This window comes from Chanos chanos, chromosome 5, assembly GCF_902362185.1.
Source record: "Chanos chanos chromosome 5, fChaCha1.1, whole genome shotgun sequence".
In the NCBI taxonomy this organism is placed as follows: domain Eukaryota; kingdom Metazoa; phylum Chordata; class Actinopteri; order Gonorynchiformes; family Chanidae; genus Chanos; species Chanos chanos.
The window spans coordinates 21,214,312-21,233,779 of record NC_044499.1 but is presented as its reverse complement, the minus strand read 5'-3'; the positions used below and the strand labels follow the sequence as shown (position 1 = coordinate 21,233,779).

The window sequence follows — 19,468 nt, the reverse complement described above, 5'->3', positions numbered from 1 at the left end:
GAGAAAGAGAGAGAAAAAGAGAGAGACAGGGAGAGAGACAGAGAGAGAGAGAGAGAGATGAGTTTTGTTGTGGTGCTAAGCACCCTGCATCTATTAAACTAGACTTAAGAGCCAGAATACGAAGATACGCGCATACACACACACACACATCTTATCTAATTGGAGGCATGGATGGAGGGAAAACACACAAGCAATAGTCAGGTCTTCAGAGACCATCAAGATACTGAGGTACACAACAGAGAAGAGTCATGAGTGACTACACACCCCAAGGCTTGCACCGGAGATATTCCTTAGAGAAATTTACAAGGACATATTAAAAACAAAAATCAAAAGGGAACAAACAAGGTGAGTTTTTTTAATTTTCAAATATGGTGTATTTCTTCTAACTTTATCTTTGTTTTCCTCAGCAACGACAGATAGCACCAAACTGTAGACCATAAAAAAAAAGAAATGTTTATTTCAACACTGAAATAAGCTTGAATGCAATCTTAAAACAAAGTGTACAAAGTACTGTCAAAAATGTTTTCTCTTTTTCTCGTGCATTGACGCTCCACTGAAGGCACTGAAGAGTGTGTCAAAATCTCTTACAATAAATATGTCTGTATTTATCATTGATCCTGGCTCAATATTTTATTTTCAGAGCATCTGTAAACTGCAGTGCTTTTATAGTAAATTCATACATTAGACTGTTCTGTTCCACAGATAGTGTCATATTGGGGCAGCTTCAAGAGGAGATAGGGACAGTGTTCTGCTTTATATACTTGTTTTAACTTGTTTGTTTGTTTTAAATTAGGTTGATTGGGAATGCAGTTGAATTGAATACAGTGAGTACAGTGATTTTTGTTTTTCTCATGTCTTGAAGTCAACCAAAAAGACATGCATTTGTGTTTTCTTGCATTACTTTCAAACTTGTATATCGGACGCACCATGTTACACTTGTAATATTTGTACATATAAAAAGAATGAGGCGACAGAATCTGTGAGGTTTTTATCAATGTCATTTCATTTAGTGTTGTGTCATGCTAAAGCTGCTTTTTATTTTCCATTTTTATTTTCCTCTTTTTTTCCATTTTAATCTTGTAGCTACAGTTATTATAGACATATGATTTCAACTATCTTTCAATACATCTCAAGAAAGAAGAATACTTTTACAGAAAACTAACATTTGAAGTTTCCTGTAACCTCTTTAACAGTTTCAAATCAAAAAAGTATTCCTAATTCTTATGATTTTATCTTAATAAATTAATAAATAAATGTCATAAAAAGAGATATTTAAGGTGTGATTTGGATGAACTGTTTAATGAAGTTTCTCTATTTCATCCACTCAGATGTGTTTTGTTTAATTTGTGATTACAGGTTGACAACAGCATCTTAATTGCTCCAGACTAAATTGTGGAGCCTTTCAGTTTACATGTCCTTTAAGAACTATTTTTATCTCTGTGTTGTAACAAGGCTGGAAGGGTTGTTCAGGCATTGCTTCATTGTTCTGCCTTTCATTTCACTGCTGTGGCTTTTAAACAGAGAGAGAGACAAACTGGTTCCCAGAAGAACACAGTGTTGAAAGAAAGTGCACCGTAAGAACTTATGTAAAACCAGTACCCTGTGAAATGAAATATGAAAAGTGTGAAGTCAGCTACTTGGAGGACAGATTGATGAAACTGTATGTACTGATGAACTGAAGTTTTGATCCACTTCTCTGTATTGAATACACATTTTCATTGTGTTATGACAAACAGAAATGTAAAATGGGACAGCTCATAGAGAAACAGCAAGCAAGTTTTTTTTCCTTTGAAAATTACAACATATTTACATTCTGCATTGCTTTTACAGTTGACAGAGAAACTGATTTCAGACAACTCCCCTGACTCATCCCAACCCCCCTACCCCCTTGTGAGTGTATAGAAAATTGAAACTGCTGAGGGGACACATTGAGTTCTAAATTACTTTGAACAGGCGGTATCTGTATTACTAGTTTCACCATGTTAGCTACTTAAAGCTTTTGGTCCTCTTGAGGTAACTTTTGCTTCAGAATGCTCCATCCAAAGATTTCCATTCAAATGTAAGAAAAACTATTATGTTTTTTCTGCTTCGATCTAAACAGTTGAAAATTTGGCACAGCCAAAAGTTGAATGTAATTTGTAATTTTCTCAGCATGTGTTCAAGGACAAACCAAAAGCTGCAAGTAATAGATTACTGTTGTGGAACATTCTCTTCTGAATCAAAAAATATTTTAAATGAGAAAAATCTCCACGATCGGAACCAAAAAAGTCGTATGACTTTATATTCACTGCCCCAAGAGTCATATATAAGAGTTGCATCATGTTTGTTGTGATATGGCTTCAAGTGTCAAGTGGAAATACTCATGTGATGACCCTCAGTTCTCCCTTTGTGTTCTTAGCTCTGTTATACATGATGCTCCAGTTCAACTGCTCCTCCCCCGATTCTCTATATTCCATCCTGGATACGACATGCTGTCTCCGCTCTGAGGGGTGTAAGTTTACCAATGAAGACAAAGCCAACCTATGCCTTAGCCACAGCGCGTACCTGGAGGAGTACCTGGGGCCTCGTCGCTCTCCCCTTTTCCTTCCCATCTGCATCACTTATCTGCTCATCTTCATAGTCGGCGCATTTGGCAACGTTCTTACCTGTGTTGTCATCTTCCACTACAGAGTGATGCGCACACCCACCAACTACTACCTGTTCAGTCTGGCCGTGTCCGATCTTCTGGTACTGCTGCTGGGCTTACCACTGGAGCTCTATGAGCTCTGGAGCAACTACCCCTTCCTGCTGGGGGCTATGGGCTGCTATTTCAAGACGTGTCTCTTTGAGACCGTGTGCCTCGCCTCCGTGCTCAATGTGACGGCCCTGAGCGCTGAGCGGTACATAGCCGTGGTCCACCCACTTCGAGCCAGGCATTTGATCACGTCGGCACACGCCAAACGTGTAATCTTGGTGCTATGGGCCGTGGCGTTGCTCTGCGCATTACCTAATACAAGTCTGCACGGAATCCGCACCCTGAAGCCCTATGAGTGCAACTTGCCCGAATCAGCCATCTGCCATCTGGTAAAACCCACCTGGATGTACAATCTGCTGGTGCAGGTTACCGCACTGCTCTTCTTCCTGTTTCCCATGCTCATTATCAGCGTGTTCTACCTCCTCATTGGGCTGCAGCTACACAAGGAAAGGAAAGCATTGAAAGGGTCCGCGGAGGGAGAGGCCACAACGTTTGGATCGGGACAGGTTGAATTCAGGCGGCCAGGCTGTAAGCAGAAATCTCGACACCGACAAATCAACAAGATGCTCTGTGAGTGCTCCTGTAGATTGTTGATTAATTCAGGCATGAAGCGTTTCCAGTTGTCTGTGCCTGCTGGCCTCACACAAATACAGTGGTGTGTTCATCGGTATGCAGCTAAAGGACTATGTTCTGACAAGCTCCAGGAATTGATCAGCAAATATACTTCAAATAGATGTGAAAACTGTAGGTTCAATTCCTTTGAAAAAGTACCTGATCAATATAAGTGCCTATACAAATTCAAATTCAACACAAATTCAAATTCCAACCTATCCATGCCAAAAGGCCATGGTTTATGTGTATGTGCACTACAACAACAGTGTTTGGATGTCCATGCTTGCCATTCATACAAATCATATACATATGATGTCTCGATACATGATGAATATATTGACTCAATAACACTACACTTTAATGGCTGTCTAAGTTTAGACCTGTAGAGAATGCAACCTACTCCAGAGAAGGCTCAAGTCAGTCCTGGTTTTTAAATGACAACGATTTGTTATACATCTGACTATATATCTTTACAATATTTTGTCACTAACAGCAAACAGAATTAGCCAAGCTGAGCATTTAATGTTTTCTTATATGTTTTTTTTTCTCTTAATTAAAATCTCAGGTGTGCTGGTGATTGTCTTTGGCATCTGTTGGGCACCTTTCCACATAGACCGTGTCATGTACAGCTACATAGAAGACTGGACAGGGGACCACCACCGTGCATTCGAATACGTCCACTTGGTCTCCGGCGTTCTCTTCTACTTGAGCTCGGTTGTGAACCCTATCCTGTACAATCTTATGTCCACACGTTTTAGGGAAATGTTCCGCGAGGTGACGTGCCGACGGGGCCACCACCGTCGCTCAGTGACTCAGGTAACGCTACGCAGCAGTGAGAAAGCTCCCACTCCTACCGGAGCCACTGAGGAAACTTGTACATTCTCGGAGCGCAGCTATCGATCTGGAATTCTTCGAACAAGATCGCTTTCTGGTTGAGCCAGGTCTCGAACTGAAACCCAATTACAGGAGGAGAACTATTGCCATGGTTAAACCACTGCAGAGATGCTACCTGAATGTTTTGTAGTCATCATAATGAGCTATAATATACGTATGTCGCTATAAGCATTTTTTATTAGAAGTGATAATAATATCAAATATCAGAGACAATAACAATACATATGCGTAATTTGTATAATGCATGTATAGTAATGGCTGGAGGACAAACTCAGACAAACAACCACTGAATCTGACCAACTGACTTCAGTTGCCTTTGTCAGTGTTATATTAATCTTTCTGATGCTGTTGTTGTCCCGTGTACTTGTTGCATGCCTGGCGGAATATGTTCTGTGCAGTCAGCGACGAACAATTGCTCTCTCTTGACTTTGTGTCACCATGCATAAAAGACACACACACAGTGCTTACGAAATTTATTCACCCTGTCAGCATCAACTGAGAGTGAAGAAGACTTGTTACGACATACTGACCATGCAAAAAGGTTTTATTGTACCACTCTCAGAATTGAAGTATAGTCCCTAAATAAGCTATTATTTAGAGTTTTGCTACTTTCTCTCTCTCTCTCTCTCTCACACACACACACACACATGAATATAAATTGCAGTATTAATATATATATAATGCAGTATGTAGTAAAGATGCTTTATGTGTACGTTGTTTAAAATGAACAGTTCATCTTTACTCCAAACATCTCGTCAAAGATGGTGCAATTGTTTAGTATCGATGGTTTTCATGTAAGCTACTCGCTATTTCTGTAAAAGATCGGAGATATTTATCTGACACCACGACAGCTCTTCTGCGTTGTGCAAGTTGTCGTCTTCTGTACTGAAATTCACTGGGTATTAAGTGAACGTAGACATCATATTTCCGTGACAAACACTTTATGTGAGCAAATGGAAGAATGGAAGATAGGATTCATAGCTCGTCGATATGCAAGTCATTAGCAGTCAAACCTGCTTGACTTAGAACTAGCTATTGAATAACTTTGTATACACTGTCTTATTCAAAACAGCGATGTTTTTGTGCTGGCGGCAACTATAATGTTATCAAAGCTTTCCTGTATGATTCTTCCTCCGGAATTCTTACTTCTTGGGCAGTAGAGGCTGTAGAACTCTGAGTCATTGTTAGCATGTACAGTGTAACCAGAGCTTGTGGCAACAGAAAAAAAGTGTCCGGATCTTTCTGCAACATTAAATGCACAGAGACGTATCTTGATTAGTATGTTTTTGTTTGTTTGTTTGTTTTACACCAGTGGTAGGTTTCCCTGTTCTCTGTAGGTAGTATAACTTAATTACATATGATGTATATACCACGCAGTGTGTCATGTAACCAAAGCAGCCTCAGTGAATATGCAAGGCTAATTAAAACTTAATGAGTGGAATCAATGAAAGCATGAGAGGGCATTTACAGTTACCTATGAACTCATTTTGCCTATAAGTGATAGATTTTTTTAGATTTTTTGCAAACAGAGGTGAATCTACTATTATTTCAATCCAGGTAGAACAAGTATTATCCAACAATCAGCAAGCAAGGCTAAAAGGTAACATGGAAAAATGACTCCTTAATTAACATAATGAAAATAAACATCTTTAAACCGCACAAAGGTTTGTGGAGGTGAGTAGGCGCTCTGAAAATTTCCAGAAAGTGTTCAGTTTTTACACCAAAGTGCACAAGCACAAAAATAGATGAAAAGTTTTTAAAAACAATTTTCAAGACATATCAAACAAAAAGACAAAAAACAATTTAAGTCCAGGCCCTGGTGAATACCTTGAAATAACTGTCACATTGTCCTTTGCATATATTTCATATTTTAGCACATTACATGCAACAGCATTCCATCATTTTGACATTTATGGGCATAATTTGTTGTGCCATGATGTAATTTATGAGCTAACTGAATGTATTAAATTCATCCACACAATTTCAGTCAGAGGATCTTGGACAAGCACAACAGAGTTATGGCTTTATTACCATGTGCCATTTATAGGATAATGGCTGCACCTTACAGAATTCTGTCAAAGGTTTTCCATAAAAATGGGCCCATTCTGCTCTTGCAGTACCCATAGACTTGCTCCCAGAGGATTCAAAGTCATGAATTTATTATGTGGTCTATATCTTATTGTGACAAACAAACAAAAACACCACACTAACCAGCTCACAGAAACCTCTTAGAAGGCCCATTTTTCATTTAGCATGCAATTTTAAACGGTAAGGGAAATATTTTATGCTCAAAACGTACTATGAAAATCTTAAATCACATAAGCCATGAATTTAAAAGACCAGTGTTTTTCTTGTGCAAAGTATGGTGCTCAGAAAAGCAACGTTTTTTCTTTTGCGAAGGTGAGAGTCAAAGTCACCATCTAAAGAAGACTGCTCTGAAAGGGAGAAAAGCTGACAGTTGACAAAATGTGTTCTGTTACACACAACCATACATACACCAGAACACATGGAAATTCAGTAAACTTAAGTAACAGTATTTCAGGGCTAATATGTCTCAGTTCTTCTTGATTGGTCCCTACTTTTAGATAACACCGTTAACTCCACTGACTGCCTCTGCATTCAGTAGGAAAGAAAAAAAACTGGTCAGTGTGGTTATGGGAAGAGCATTAATGTTTATGTTTCCAGTCTATAAAACAAGAAATGGGTCTCAAAGCCAGAAGCCAGATGTGAAGTTGCTTCTTCCTCTTGCAAATTCTGTTGGGAACAGCTGTGTTCTGTCTTCAGCCAATCAGTGATAGAGTATTTAACAGAAACAAAAAACCTCTAGGACTTCATGATTGAAAGGCCAAAGTCTGACAGCTTCGTGAGAACCTCATTTGACAGAATATAGAGTACCGAGAGACTTGATTCAACATGTCCACTAATTAACAAGCCCTAGATTAGTTTGGAGGGCACTTTCTCTCTGACTTTCTTTGCCTCATCTGCAATGTTTTCTTTTTTTCATGAAAAGTCCAGGTAATGCCTTAGATTAGGTAGCTGTCTCTGATCTAAGCAACACTGACAAGGGTGTTTACTAAGACTGAGAATCTCTGGGCAAACTCCATTTTAATAGACATACTCATATGTAAACCAAGAGAAACTGAACAGCATCCAAAAACAGCACAGCTTTCTCATGAGGTTTACCAGCTATATCACTTGCCGTATTAAATTACAACTGTTGTCATTTGCTCCTGATTCTGACTTGCCCATGCATTTGATACCTTTGCCCTGAGGAGGGACAGACTTAAACAATGGTGCAAGGTGTTTACATTATTTGAGACTACTCACCATTAAATCCCAGATAGCTTGACCAAGTTTACTGTCTGTGGTGATTCTAATCTCTAGTTTGAACTGTGCTGTTCTATGACGTTGATTTGTCAGGGTGATTGAAGTCAGGCTGAACAAATATTTAAATGTATTGTTCATTCTGATTTTGCCATTCCAGTAAGACAGTATTATAAACTTTCGAAAAGAAAAAAAAGTAATGAGCAAGAAGATATCATGTTAAAAAGATATACAGCAACACTGACAACACTGTTATAAACTATTTTTGTTAGGAGGTTCAGTTTGCTTAAGAGTTACAAAAAGTCTTATGACATTAATGATTTGTTGCAGCAGCTGTCTGCCTGTTCTGTTTTGAGAAATTATGTTGACAAATTCTATTTATGTAGACAAGTTGTATAATGTATTAGTTTTTACTGACAGTGTATGTCCCTTAAAAAAATAAAACAAAACAAAACTTATGATCTGAATCCCTGCCATGGCAGAGGCCTGTGGCATCTCAAGCTAAACTAAAGACCTGTAGAAACCAAACCAAGCTAACAATGCAAATGCAACTTTATTGTCCAACAGAGACAGAAAAATGATCTTTGGTTCCACCAGGCACATTAAACATGCCTTAACTTGCAATAATATAGTATATACAGTATGAATACACCTATACATTGGTCACAAGAGAACAAATCAATGAGCAATAAATTAAAACAAACCAATAAATCATAAATACGTAGCTAAGTAAATGAATAAATTAGTGCAGTTTGATGATCACAGGAAAATATCTAAAAGTAGTGCAGTTTGTTGATCAGGTTCATTGCACCAGGAACATTTGGTTTTTCTCAGGCATTCTGCAATGCTGACCTCAGGAGAGTAGCACAAACTCACAGTGGATGGGGTGCCCAGGGTCATTTATAATAGTTAGCAGCTTTCTGTATACGGCTGTATTATAAAGGTCATACAGTGTGTAGCGCCCCCTAGCTCCCGAGGCTATAATTTGGGGGTGCTCCCCGAATTCAAGTCTATTAAGAAATCTCTTTCTCTTTGGTAATCAATGTTTTATACAGGTAACCAATTATCACCCATTACTACTGACATTCAAACAGAATTAAATCTTTAAACTTAAACACTGTCACTCATGTGACTAACCTACTCAAGACAAGTCTATACATGTGACACACCCACTATACACAATGAATTAGGATAGTAATAATTGAAACTCAAAGATATCAATACCATCTGCTCAAATGCAAATACCAGGAAATATTCAAAATGCCAAAAACGGTAAGTGTAAATCAAACACTATTTACTTATTTATGTAAATTATAGGTATTCAGTTACAGAAACCAAAACTGAAAGTTCAAGATTACCACAACTGGAAAAAAACTGTAATTTTCAAAAGTCCCTTACAGTGAATTTGGATAACGTAAAAAATCCAGTTGCCACCACAACTGGAAAAAAACTGTAATTTTCAAAAGTCCCTTACAGTGAATTTGGATAACGTAAAAAATCCAGTTGCCACGCTATCAAGCAAACAAACAAACACAATTGCAGTACAATTCAAATAACATATACACCACTTCCTAAAGCCGGCAGTATTATGAAATAAAAGATCAAAAAGGATACCCAAAGAGTTACCGGAGCAGGCCTGAAACGAAGCTTGTGTTCGGGAAGCCTTAACAATGGCTGTAGTCCTCACAGCTGCGCGCAGGGCAGGTGAACGGGGAAACGTCCTAAACGGCGTTCCTGGAGACTTTCAAAGACAGGCAGGAGTTCGCGGTTGCTTACACCCACCGGAGTTCTCAAGCTCTCGCTCTCGTCAATTCACCTCGGTAGCACAGTCTTTGCGTAGCGTTTGCTGTGTGGGCTAAAGTCCGTATCTAGTCTCTGGCACAAGCTAGTTCTTGCCGACTAGCTGGTACATACGATGAACACTCTTGATCACAGTTCTCAAAAGTAAACACCACTTGCCCATTGTAAAATGTCATTTACAATGGTTCGGCTTAAGTAGGTGTTCTACCCACTAATCGCCTCTAGCCGTATCACTAAACTCATATTGTCTTCTCTCTCCCGCCTCCCCTCTAGCCCCCTCATCCCCCCCCCCCGGTCCTCTTTCCCGCCACGACCTGACCTGCCGCATGGACTACTGATTGGATCCTAATTCAAGGTAAGAAATTTAAACTTAATTTCTGATATAAACTGTATTTATCACATTTTTCTAAAGTCTAAACATCATGAATTAAATCATTTCAATATTTAACAACAACAACAGAAGAATAAATCTTATTTATAGTCAAATTTCCATTGGGCTACAAGTGTCTTTTGCTGACAGCCTACTATTTTCCCAGCTGATTTGATGGGCCTGGCCAGTTTATTTTTGCTTGTTAATGTCAAGTTTCCATGAGGTAGGCAGCTGTCAAATTACAAGACATTGAATTTTGATAAATGGTTTTATTAAATTGTATTGTGAGGTTCAGTGGCAGCCGGTGAGTTTGGCTGGACAGTCTTTTGAACATTCTTTGGGACATTCGTCTAAAACCCCTCCCCCTATTCCCCCTCCACCCCGTGCCCTTCGAGATGGATTTTACAGCTGGCTGGTCACAAAAAGATTTTCAAGACAATTTGCCTTTTTTGTGCTGAGCGTGCCTCGTCTGTGTGGAAGGTCAAACGGATCAGAGGTTGGCAAATAGAATATGAAACTGAATGAGTTTTGTATTCTTTGCAGGATCTGAACATAGTAATGCATATGTGCTAAAATTAAACACTACTCTGTATTTATGAACAATTTGCCATGAACGTAAATGATCTCAGTGCACTATGCTGGGTGGTGCACATATTGTAAAGAGAAGCACTTGTGTATTTTCAGTTGTTTTTGTTTTTCTTGTATTGCTAATTAGCCGAGTAAAACAAAATGTCTAATACACCGTGTTTTGTCCTTGGAGTAAACAAGTGGATCTGTCTGTAAAGCCGAGCAGGAAAATTTGAGTATTATTGTGAGTCATGGATAACACAGTCAGAGGCAATGATATGTGGAGCATAATTAACTGAATTTTAGATTACAACGCCTTAAGCGTTTGTTTTAAATGAGCTTCAATGTTTATATCATTACCACAAGCACAAATGGAAAGTTAAGCAAAGACCTCCCTGTTTTATTTAAGAGTTACCTTAAAATATTAATGGAAAAGTGGAGCAAAACTTGATGAAAACACTTCACATGATACTACTTTTGTGCCTAGAGAAGTTTTTGGTAGTTACATATGATTTGAAAACAGCTGAATGTTGATCTAATCTAATCTGTCAATAATGAAGATAACAGATTGCTATCTGCATAAGTTACAGCTGAAGATAAGTTATCAGCTAAGAGCAAATTAAGAAAACACTTAAAATCATGTGAAACCAGTAATCCTGATTACTCCTTGTTCTAGAGGTAGAATATTAATTGAGAATTGCAGTATTACTTGCTCAAGTAGTAAATCAGGTGGCATTTTCAAACAATATCACAGAAGTCCTTGAAATAAGTGTTTAACCTTATCTGACATTGACAACCAGTGTTGCCAGGACCAAAATAATATGATTTGTTTACCTAAATTCTCCTTGACAATCCATTTGAGACAAACTTAGAGAACTTAAAAATTATCCAGACTGTTAATACTGTGTGAGTTCAGACCACTTGCTGTTTGGTGTATTGCATTTCATTTTGATAAAAAGTATGTCAACATGAGCTCCCTGATGGAGTAGTAACACTTGATGGATTTTTCCAAGGATTATCAGCACTATTTAAAATACACATCTTTTCAGTATGTATATATTGTACATGTTTTCATATTTTGATTTTACCTTACATTTTTGTCATAGTAATTCCCTGTCCCAATTCTGGAGGCCAAAAGGGACAACACTATTATATTAGCATTTTGATTTACTGTCAGACCTTTGGCTCAGCAAATAAAAGACCTGACATTGAATATATGATTTGGATCTGTTAGGAGTATGGTTTCCCTTTCCACAGCAACAGAATTCTGGGAACAAACTGTTCTTTTTATGAGCACATTTCTTGTCTTTTCTACCTACTGTGCAGTCCTTATTGTTACCTAACATTTCCTTAAATGTTCAGGCAAATATTGCTTTGTGAACTACCCCCTGTGAAGAGGAGACACTTACCTCAGTTTTTTTTTATATTCCTTTTAGGAGATAGTCACTGTTCAGTTGAATCCATGCCATGAAGAAACTCTGGACTCCTACAGAGGACTAACATATCATGACGGATGAATAATTTATCATAATGAATATTTTTAATGTTGACTTCTGGATGTTCAAGATGTGTGGTAAGCATAAAAGTTAAAACTTAACACATTTAAACAAGTTTTCAGTGAACACTACTATGGATCAAGCAATGCTTTATGATCAGTTTAACTATGCTCAGTTCATAACCGCAAAAACACAATGTTCATCACTTTACCACTAAGAAAAAGGAAAACTACAACTTAAAGTTAACAAAAAATTTAATAGAGAAACAGCCAATACTGTAACCGCTTTACCCTTAAAAAAGATAAGATAAAAACAAGGATTAACAAAAACCACATATTAAATTTCAATGTTGGTAATGAGATAGAAAGTAAGAAAGTAAACACTTGACAATGTTCTAAGACACAGAAACTATGTTTGAAAACCAAGCTTGGCAGACATCTGACTCTGGAGCAAAGAAAAATGAGTATGCAATTACAGAAATACACAACACTCTCATCTTGTAGGCTAACACAATGAACATAGTAAAATGTGTGTAGCATAAGGATGCACTGCTACTTGATTCAGATAAGATAAGACAGCAAACTAGTCCTTGGAAACCGTTTTCCCCTGGAGGCCATTCAACCATTAACTGGATCACAGCCCCTCCATATTTCTATGCACTGGTCCTATACATTGTAGGGTGATGGTTAATGGTGCCTCAGTCCTTGTGACCTTCTCAGGCCTTTTTAGTAGCGTATCTCCTCTCAAATTGTGCCACATCAAACTTCCGTGTGCAGCCTGCATAGTTCATGTAGCGTACCTTCCCAAAGATGGACCTCTCTTTCCAGCCCTGGTCGTGGATACCACAGATTGACCACATGCAACCTACAGAGGTGAGAGTCGAATCAAACTTAATGACTGTGTAAAAAAAATACAAATGTTAACAGGTCAGCCCCATGCACAGAGGGCAAGGGAAAACTGCACTGAGAGAGAAAATGTTTAATAACAAGGTAAGACTAGTCTTGTTATTATGTATTAAACATGTGATGACTAGCCATTCAACAAATTTCACTGATTCTTGAAAACATCATTTTGTCTTTGTTCTTGTTTTGTTTCTCACCAACATATCCATTTGGGTCACAACCATCCAGGGAGTAGCGGTCATTGAGGTATATGGCAATTGAAAGACCCTCCTCTGGAGATGATGTCCATTCCAGAATCTTCTTTGCCCAGTACATACGAAGGAAGCCATGCATCTTCCCCTCCAAAACCATCTGCCGCTGAGAATGGGAGAACAAGGTTTGGAAAACGGTTAGCACACTAGACAAATCTGACGGAGCTTCAGAAGTGGCTTTGAGACAGATGAGCTTATTACACTATAGCCTGTTACAATATATATCTAGAGGATTACCAGTTGCTGATGTAACACAGTGTATATAGTTTGTAAAATCTGGTCGCTAGTCAAGTTATTAATTGTTTAAATTAATCTCTTAGTAAACAGATGCTGATCCAACCTCTTCATGGCACAAAATTTAACATGATATCTCAGCAAATTAAAACATAATTACAATTATGTTTCCACAGAGCCGAAATGATTACAACAGCAACTTGTGCAAAATTTCCAGCGCTTTGTGAGTCAATGACTAGTAAGACTTCATTTGGCTGATATAACAATCTACAAATACTTCCAGTGGCCAGCATTTCTTTTCTGTAAATGCTTCATGGTATTTGAGCAATCATCTTGCTGAAGTAGCTTTTTCAGTTTCAATTTCTTGTTTGACTTTACAATGTCACAATTTGCAGACATAGTGGTGCATTCTGGGTAGAGGTCAGCCAGTGATCTGAACCAGGCAGTGTCTCAGAAACCAGCCCACAATGTATACCTGAACACAAAAAAGGCTTTATTTTTCACCATGATACTACAACAAACCCCAAAAAACAAGGCCGAGCTAAGATAAGCTAAGCTAACCCAGCAAACCAAACATTGTGCATACTAATGGACTAATCATCCCTACCTCTCTCTAGGATGTGGGACCCACAGTACTAACCCACAATAATTTAATGACAGGCCCCAATGAGGCCTCCTCCAAGCTGGGCAGTCTGGTTAACTACAGCCTCAGATGCTATCCAAGTCAAATTTCCCAAGTCAAATTTTTACTTCCTCCTGCAAAATATTTGCTGTTCTGCTCCATGCATAATGCTTGGCAAGGATTTCTTTTTGCTTCAGATGTTTTAATGCCTCATTCTTTTTCCTCCACAAATGTCCTCTTAGGTTGTGAATGTTACTGTAGTCAAAGCCCCTCAGGCTTACCAAGGTTTTCTTTTTCAAACCTTTCATGCCTGAACTATTACTTCAGCATCAGCTAAACTTTCCTGCTGGTCTTCTGAATGTTCTATGGGTTTTGTTTCGCAAATGTGACCAGTCTATGTGGATGTTTAGACAAAATTCTGCCAGATTTTGTCTTATCTCAACCGTTCCATTTAACTTCCATTTCTTGAAAGCTGAATTTGTGGGCTGGAACCAGTCAAATCTTCAGGGTTCATACGGTCATGAAAAACCTGGAAAAGTCATGGAATTTGAAAATAGCAATTTCCAGGCCTGCAACAGTTTTGGAAAAATAAATAAACCCAGAAAGTTTTGGAAAAGTCATGGAAATTTGCCTCATATATACCTTTTTAACAGAATATATGTGGTTCAGTGGGGCTGTATTGAATGCCACTTTTTGCCAATCGAATTTTAGCCAACTTTTTTCAAGCGAAGCTTCGAATGTCTGTGACGTGACGTCATCGTTTGGCCTGTTGTTTCAGAATACTCTACTTTCTACTCTATACTATGAATAAAGAGATGATGAATATGAGAAACTGCAAGTCACACCTTTTTAAGTTTGACACTCTTTAATAGACATTATTTACATCATTTGATCCAGAGTTCGCTGTCTTTGCCGTGTCGACGGTTGGCATTCCTTCCATAGCTGAGGATGCACCTTTATTCACAAATAGTACAGTGATTTTCTGTGCAGAAGCCTAAACTAAATTTAGGTGTAACTAACGATATTGAAGACCTTAATTTACTAAGACAGCCATTTTGCAAATTCAGAAATAAACACTTTTCAGATGGTTTCCTAGATTTGTTATTGAGTGATGGTACACGAGTTTTTATCATCAGTAAGCTTAAAATGCTTCTAAACCAGGGTTTTTGTGGACTTTTTTGGTCCAGGACTGAGAATCATGAACGAACATTATTCTTAGTTTATGCGCTAATTTATGACACCTTGAAGGAGAGCAAGACGAGGCTTCCATTACTGAAATTCAAAAAGTGCAAATGTGTTTACTGGCAAAATTGTTTATGTTAAATGATAATAAAAGTAGGCCACTTTGACATCTAAATTTCTTGTATTACAGTAGCAATAACCTTGAAACTGCAAACGAGCACCTATCCTAATCATAGAATGCTTACTTTCACAATCGAATGCCAATTCAATGAACGAAGTTTCGAATTTTTCAGTACAACCCTATGGTACAGTTAAGATTGACAGAGAAAAGTCTATATTGGTTAAACAATACTTTAATATTCAGGCAGATCAGTGACGTCACTTTGTTTTCTGCGTGGGGTAACCTCAGACTCCAACCTGAGCTGTAGCTTGTACTTAACGGAATATAAATTCGCACAATGCCAGGATAACGGTGATTTAATCGCATAGCTTCTCATTAATTTTAGTTTAGTTTAGTTTAATTTTATATGCTGTGGTAAAATTTTACATGGATTTTTATCCTTAATTTTTTTATGTATACACAGACATTTCAGAGAATGTATGGTCATGAAATTTTGTCTCAAAGGCATGGAAAAGTCATGCAAATTTATTTGGTAAAAATGTGTATGAACCCTGAATCTTGTTACTAAAATTCATTTGGTAAAATTCAATTATGTTTATTCTTGTACCTCAGAAAACTCTCACTATGCCATCACTGGTCTGTGGTTATCAGTGTGGTCTTGCATAATTCAGTTGCACACACTGTGTAGTGTTGCTCAGTTCATTTAGTGGTGTGAGCAGCTGCTGACTGAGAATTAGTCTGCATTAGTAATATGTACATTGTCGCAAACGCCTTGGGTTCACATACCTGTGCTGCATTCCAGAGTTGGTCGTGAGTCTTTGCATTTTCCAGTTGTTCTCGTGTATATAGGTATGGCCTGTGATCTTTGGCATGATCTTTTAAGGTCTTCTGTGCCCATTCATAGGCTCCTATGAAAAAAGGAGAACAAACAGACTCAACACCAAATAGTAGAAATTCACTATTCCACTCCCCTCAAGCTCTCAAATTCTTAGAAAAAATTACCTTTGACATTGTCGTAGTTGGCGTTGTAGAAACAGAAGTTGTCTGCTAGCTCCCTGCGAACCACAAGCTCCTCGGTGAAGGAGGCCACAGACTGACTGGCATTCTTACCACTCCTCTGCACCTCCTTTACCACTCGCTGAGCGGATATCTGACCTGAGGAAGAGAGACACAAATCAGAAAGATATGCAGTGTGGTCAGATATGACGTAAACCCCAAATGAATCACTTGTGACACAAGAGCCATCTTGTGGAAAAGTTATCAGATGTCACATTGCAGACAGTTGGCCTCTTTGAAGAATATTATTACATTTTTATCTTAACTTTCTCATTCTTTTTTGTTAGGTGGGCTTGTTTGAGTTTTCCATGTCAGATTCAGCAAAAATTTACAACTTGAGGAAACGTCTTAAATGACCCATGTTAATGTGATAAATGTCACCTTTTCGTAAATGAGCACACAATCATGAGAACTGTGAATTAGTATAACTGACGCCACAAAATGGCATTCTAACACCAATGAAACAACCAAATAACACTGTCATTAGATGCAATTTCAACATGGTTATAAGTTACGAAGTTCAATTTGTTCATACAAAATCAGATTTCCATCAAAGTAAAATAGATGATATAGATGCAATCCATACAACAAAAATAATAATATTTTATAATAATAAATAATATTTATAATAATAAGTCATATTTTTAGCTTTGTGGAAAGGCATGTTGATCATACATGACTCATGCATGAGGTTCGGGATCGCTTGAAAATTTTCTTCATGCCCAAGAGAAAATTCTGAGTCCAAGAAAACTGGTAAATGCAGCAGGTTCTCTTAAATCACTTGTATAAGCCACTTAATAATTGATCAGTGTGTATGAGTGGTTCTTTCATTAGGCCCAATATGTGCTTGGCCCTCAAAACTGATGCATACAACTATTTTTTCTCTTTGACTCCATGTAACTGCAACATGAGAGTATTATGAAAGCAAATGATCTTACATTAAAGGCAACGGGGAAATGACCAGAAATCTAAATAGACAGACAGGTACCTTCAAGGTTCTACATTTATCTATGACATGGCATGATTTAGTAGATGTTTCTGAGACAGGACAAAAAAAAAACACACCAACTGTACAAAGAGAATGTGTTACTATTCATCGAGACTGACCAAAGTGGACCCAGGGGGAGAGTTGGCTGAGGGCTGCAGAGTTTGGGTTGTTGCGCTGTGTGGCGAAGTGACGCAAACGCACGTCAATGAAGGACTCCAGCGTGGCCATGCCTCCTGCTGTACCCGGCTTTGCCCACTCCACCTCACCTACACTTCTGTCCACTTCCAGTGAGGAAAAGATCTCATCCCAGTTCACTGGCTGAGTGGATGACATGACATGCAGAAGAAATATACATAGGTTTATGAAGGGGGTGGAATGATCTATCATTTTATGTATCCACCAAACAGGCACCATTATAGTGACTGTACATAATTGAGACGCATTCAACAAAAATGAGAGATTTTGCATTACTGTCACATCCACAGCTCTCTCTTGTGTTTTTTTTTTTAAAGAAAGAAAACACTTCACACTACCATATTTGACAAAGCTAGGGGCCTAGTTCACAGTGTCTACCTCAGCTGTTTTTTTCGAAGTGTGAGGATGTTTGTCCACCAGTGGAATCTCAGTAAGGAACTTTGGCAGTAGTTTGGTGATTTTTCCTCGAATTGTTCTGGCCCCATATTCCAGCTTTCCTGACGCTTCCCAACATGGTACAACATTATGGGCATCAACCTTCAAGAAGAGTGAGAAGGCTCAGCACTGTAAATACCACTGCTACTACAAAGACTGGTAACCAGTATTTAGTACCTCTCACACTTAAACAATGGCAAAAAGACAACTATTATGAGCTTGGTTGGAGAGACTGGAATACCTGCATGAATGGGATGTCAGGTTGAAGCCCCTTCTTGACATTCTCCACCCACTGAAGGGGAACCCTGAGGGGATTGAAGTCTGTCACGACTGCCCCAAAGTTCTGGTCCTTAACAAAACCTGGCAGGATGTCCCCAGGTTCACCCCTGAGAAGGTGGAACTGTATATCCAATACACTGCATTCCTGAGAAAAGGGACTTTCATAAGACAGCTTTCAGAACACGGCGGTCACAGTGACAGTGACCCTTAGTGGCAATTACACATTAAGTTGCATTCAAGATCATAGGTATAAAGCAATTCAAGTGGGAAAAAACATATTTTCCGTGTTATGTATGCTAACTGGTTCATTAGTGAGTATACACAGGCACTTAAGCACGAGATAGCAATGTTTTACCTTAGCCACTTCTTGCAGCCCTTTCAGCATGAAGGCATACTGTCGGAAGGTGGAGTCCAGATACCGTGGCACCAGACAGAAGCATATGTGCAGGGGCAGGTTTTCTGCCATGGCAAGCTGCTGGGCATGTATGAGAGCCCAATTATCTGAAACAAAGAAGAATGCTTAGTTTCCAGTTATCCGTCAGATAAAAAGTTACACAACTTCTTGTCTTTAGTTATTTAATCGTCTTTTGTGTGTAAAGTTTTACCTTGCACTCGCTGATCCCGTGCCATCCAGTAGAGCACTCCATCTGATCCCTGTTTTATTTTTTGTGCTTCAGACAAGAAACGAAGCCGCTTCTTGTCGAACCTGCAACCCTGCGCTTCTCTCCGTAGTGCGGCTACTTCACCTTCAAGCCAGCCTGCCTCCCTCTCCCGCTTTCCCTCATGTATCGAAACAAGCTTCTGTTTCTTTCCACCAGTCATCTCCGTGGTCTCTCTTTTGCGCTTGCGATCCACTTTTTCCGCAGCCATCCCTCTTGATGTTTGGTACCTTGACTGTAGCTGTGCAACTGTGAAAAAAGTCCTAGAGGCTCTACTTCTTGAAGCGACGGACGTCAAAAAGACATAGAGATTCGTGGAAAAGCTCCAAAATCTGAGGAAAGAAATGACTGTTAATGACAACTGAGAACTTCACACAGGAAACGATGCGAACGACCACATCAAGCAAACGACTATAAACAAGCTTACACTCATACATAATATCGAACTCAGCACAACAAACCGACCTAGGTGCACCATACCAAAGGAAAATAAATCCATAAAATTTGAAATTACATATGCATCACCTGCTACGCAAAATTGTGTACTGAGCAAAAGCAGCAATTGCTCCCGGTAAACTACGTCGTTATATAATTTCGTGTTCACGTAACTGTGTGAAAACACACGTGTCAACCTCTGTGTTTTGTAATATTGCTGTGTGTTGTGATTGGCACGCTGCTGTACTCCTTATGGGCGGAGTTAGAATTTCTTCACCAATGACGTCTTTGACTTAGCTCTAAATCGAACGC

At 38.7% G+C, this 19,468-nt stretch overlaps 2 protein-coding genes across 2 annotated transcripts; one reads left to right on the top strand and one right to left on the bottom strand.

Moving 5' to 3' along the window:
• The first annotated feature begins 2,412 nt into the window (after positions 1 to 2,412).
• Positions 2,413 to 4,282, top strand: nmur1b (neuromedin U receptor 1b). The gene is made up of 2 exons (XM_030774770.1): positions 2,413 to 3,304; positions 3,912 to 4,282. Exons 1-2 carry the CDS (start codon positions 2,413 to 2,415, stop codon positions 4,280 to 4,282), a joined length of 1,263 nt encoding a protein of 420 aa, XP_030630630.1.
• A 7,793-nt stretch (positions 4,283 to 12,075) lies between these two features.
• Positions 12,076 to 19,302, bottom strand: cpdp (CPD photolyase). The gene is made up of 10 exons (XM_030775383.1): positions 19,247 to 19,302; positions 18,668 to 19,053; positions 18,418 to 18,563; positions 18,025 to 18,207; positions 17,727 to 17,885; positions 17,273 to 17,471; positions 16,112 to 16,264; positions 15,896 to 16,017; positions 12,897 to 13,056; positions 12,076 to 12,661 (listed from the first exon to the last, which is right to left on the bottom strand). The coding sequence occupies exons 2-10, from the start codon at positions 18,930 to 18,932 to the stop codon at positions 12,513 to 12,515; spliced, it is 1,536 nt and encodes a 511-aa protein (XP_030631243.1). The 5' UTR covers positions 18,933 to 19,053; positions 19,247 to 19,302; the 3' UTR covers positions 12,076 to 12,512.
• Positions 19,303 to 19,468: the final 166 nt, after the last annotated feature.

Bases quoted from the DNA above. Each gene is read 5' to 3' on its own strand.
- cpdp (XM_030775383.1), bottom strand. From the start codon at position 18,932: ATGGCTGCGGAAAAAGTGGATCGCAAGCGCAAAAGAGAGACCACGGAG. The intron at 18,564-18,667 runs GTAAAACTTTAC...TCTTTGTTTCAG, and splicing joins ACGGGATCAGCGAGTGCAAG to ATAATTGGGCTCTCATACAT. The intron at 17,472-17,726 runs GTAGACACTGTG...TCATCCACTCAG, and splicing joins CTTCGAAAAAAACAGCTGAG to CCAGTGAACTGGGATGAGAT.
- nmur1b (XM_030774770.1), top strand. From the start codon at position 2,413: ATGCTCCAGTTCAACTGCTCCTCCCCCGATTCTCTATATTCCATCCTG. The intron at 3,305-3,911 runs GTGAGTGCTCCT...TTAAAATCTCAG, and splicing joins ACAAATCAACAAGATGCTCT to GTGTGCTGGTGATTGTCTTT.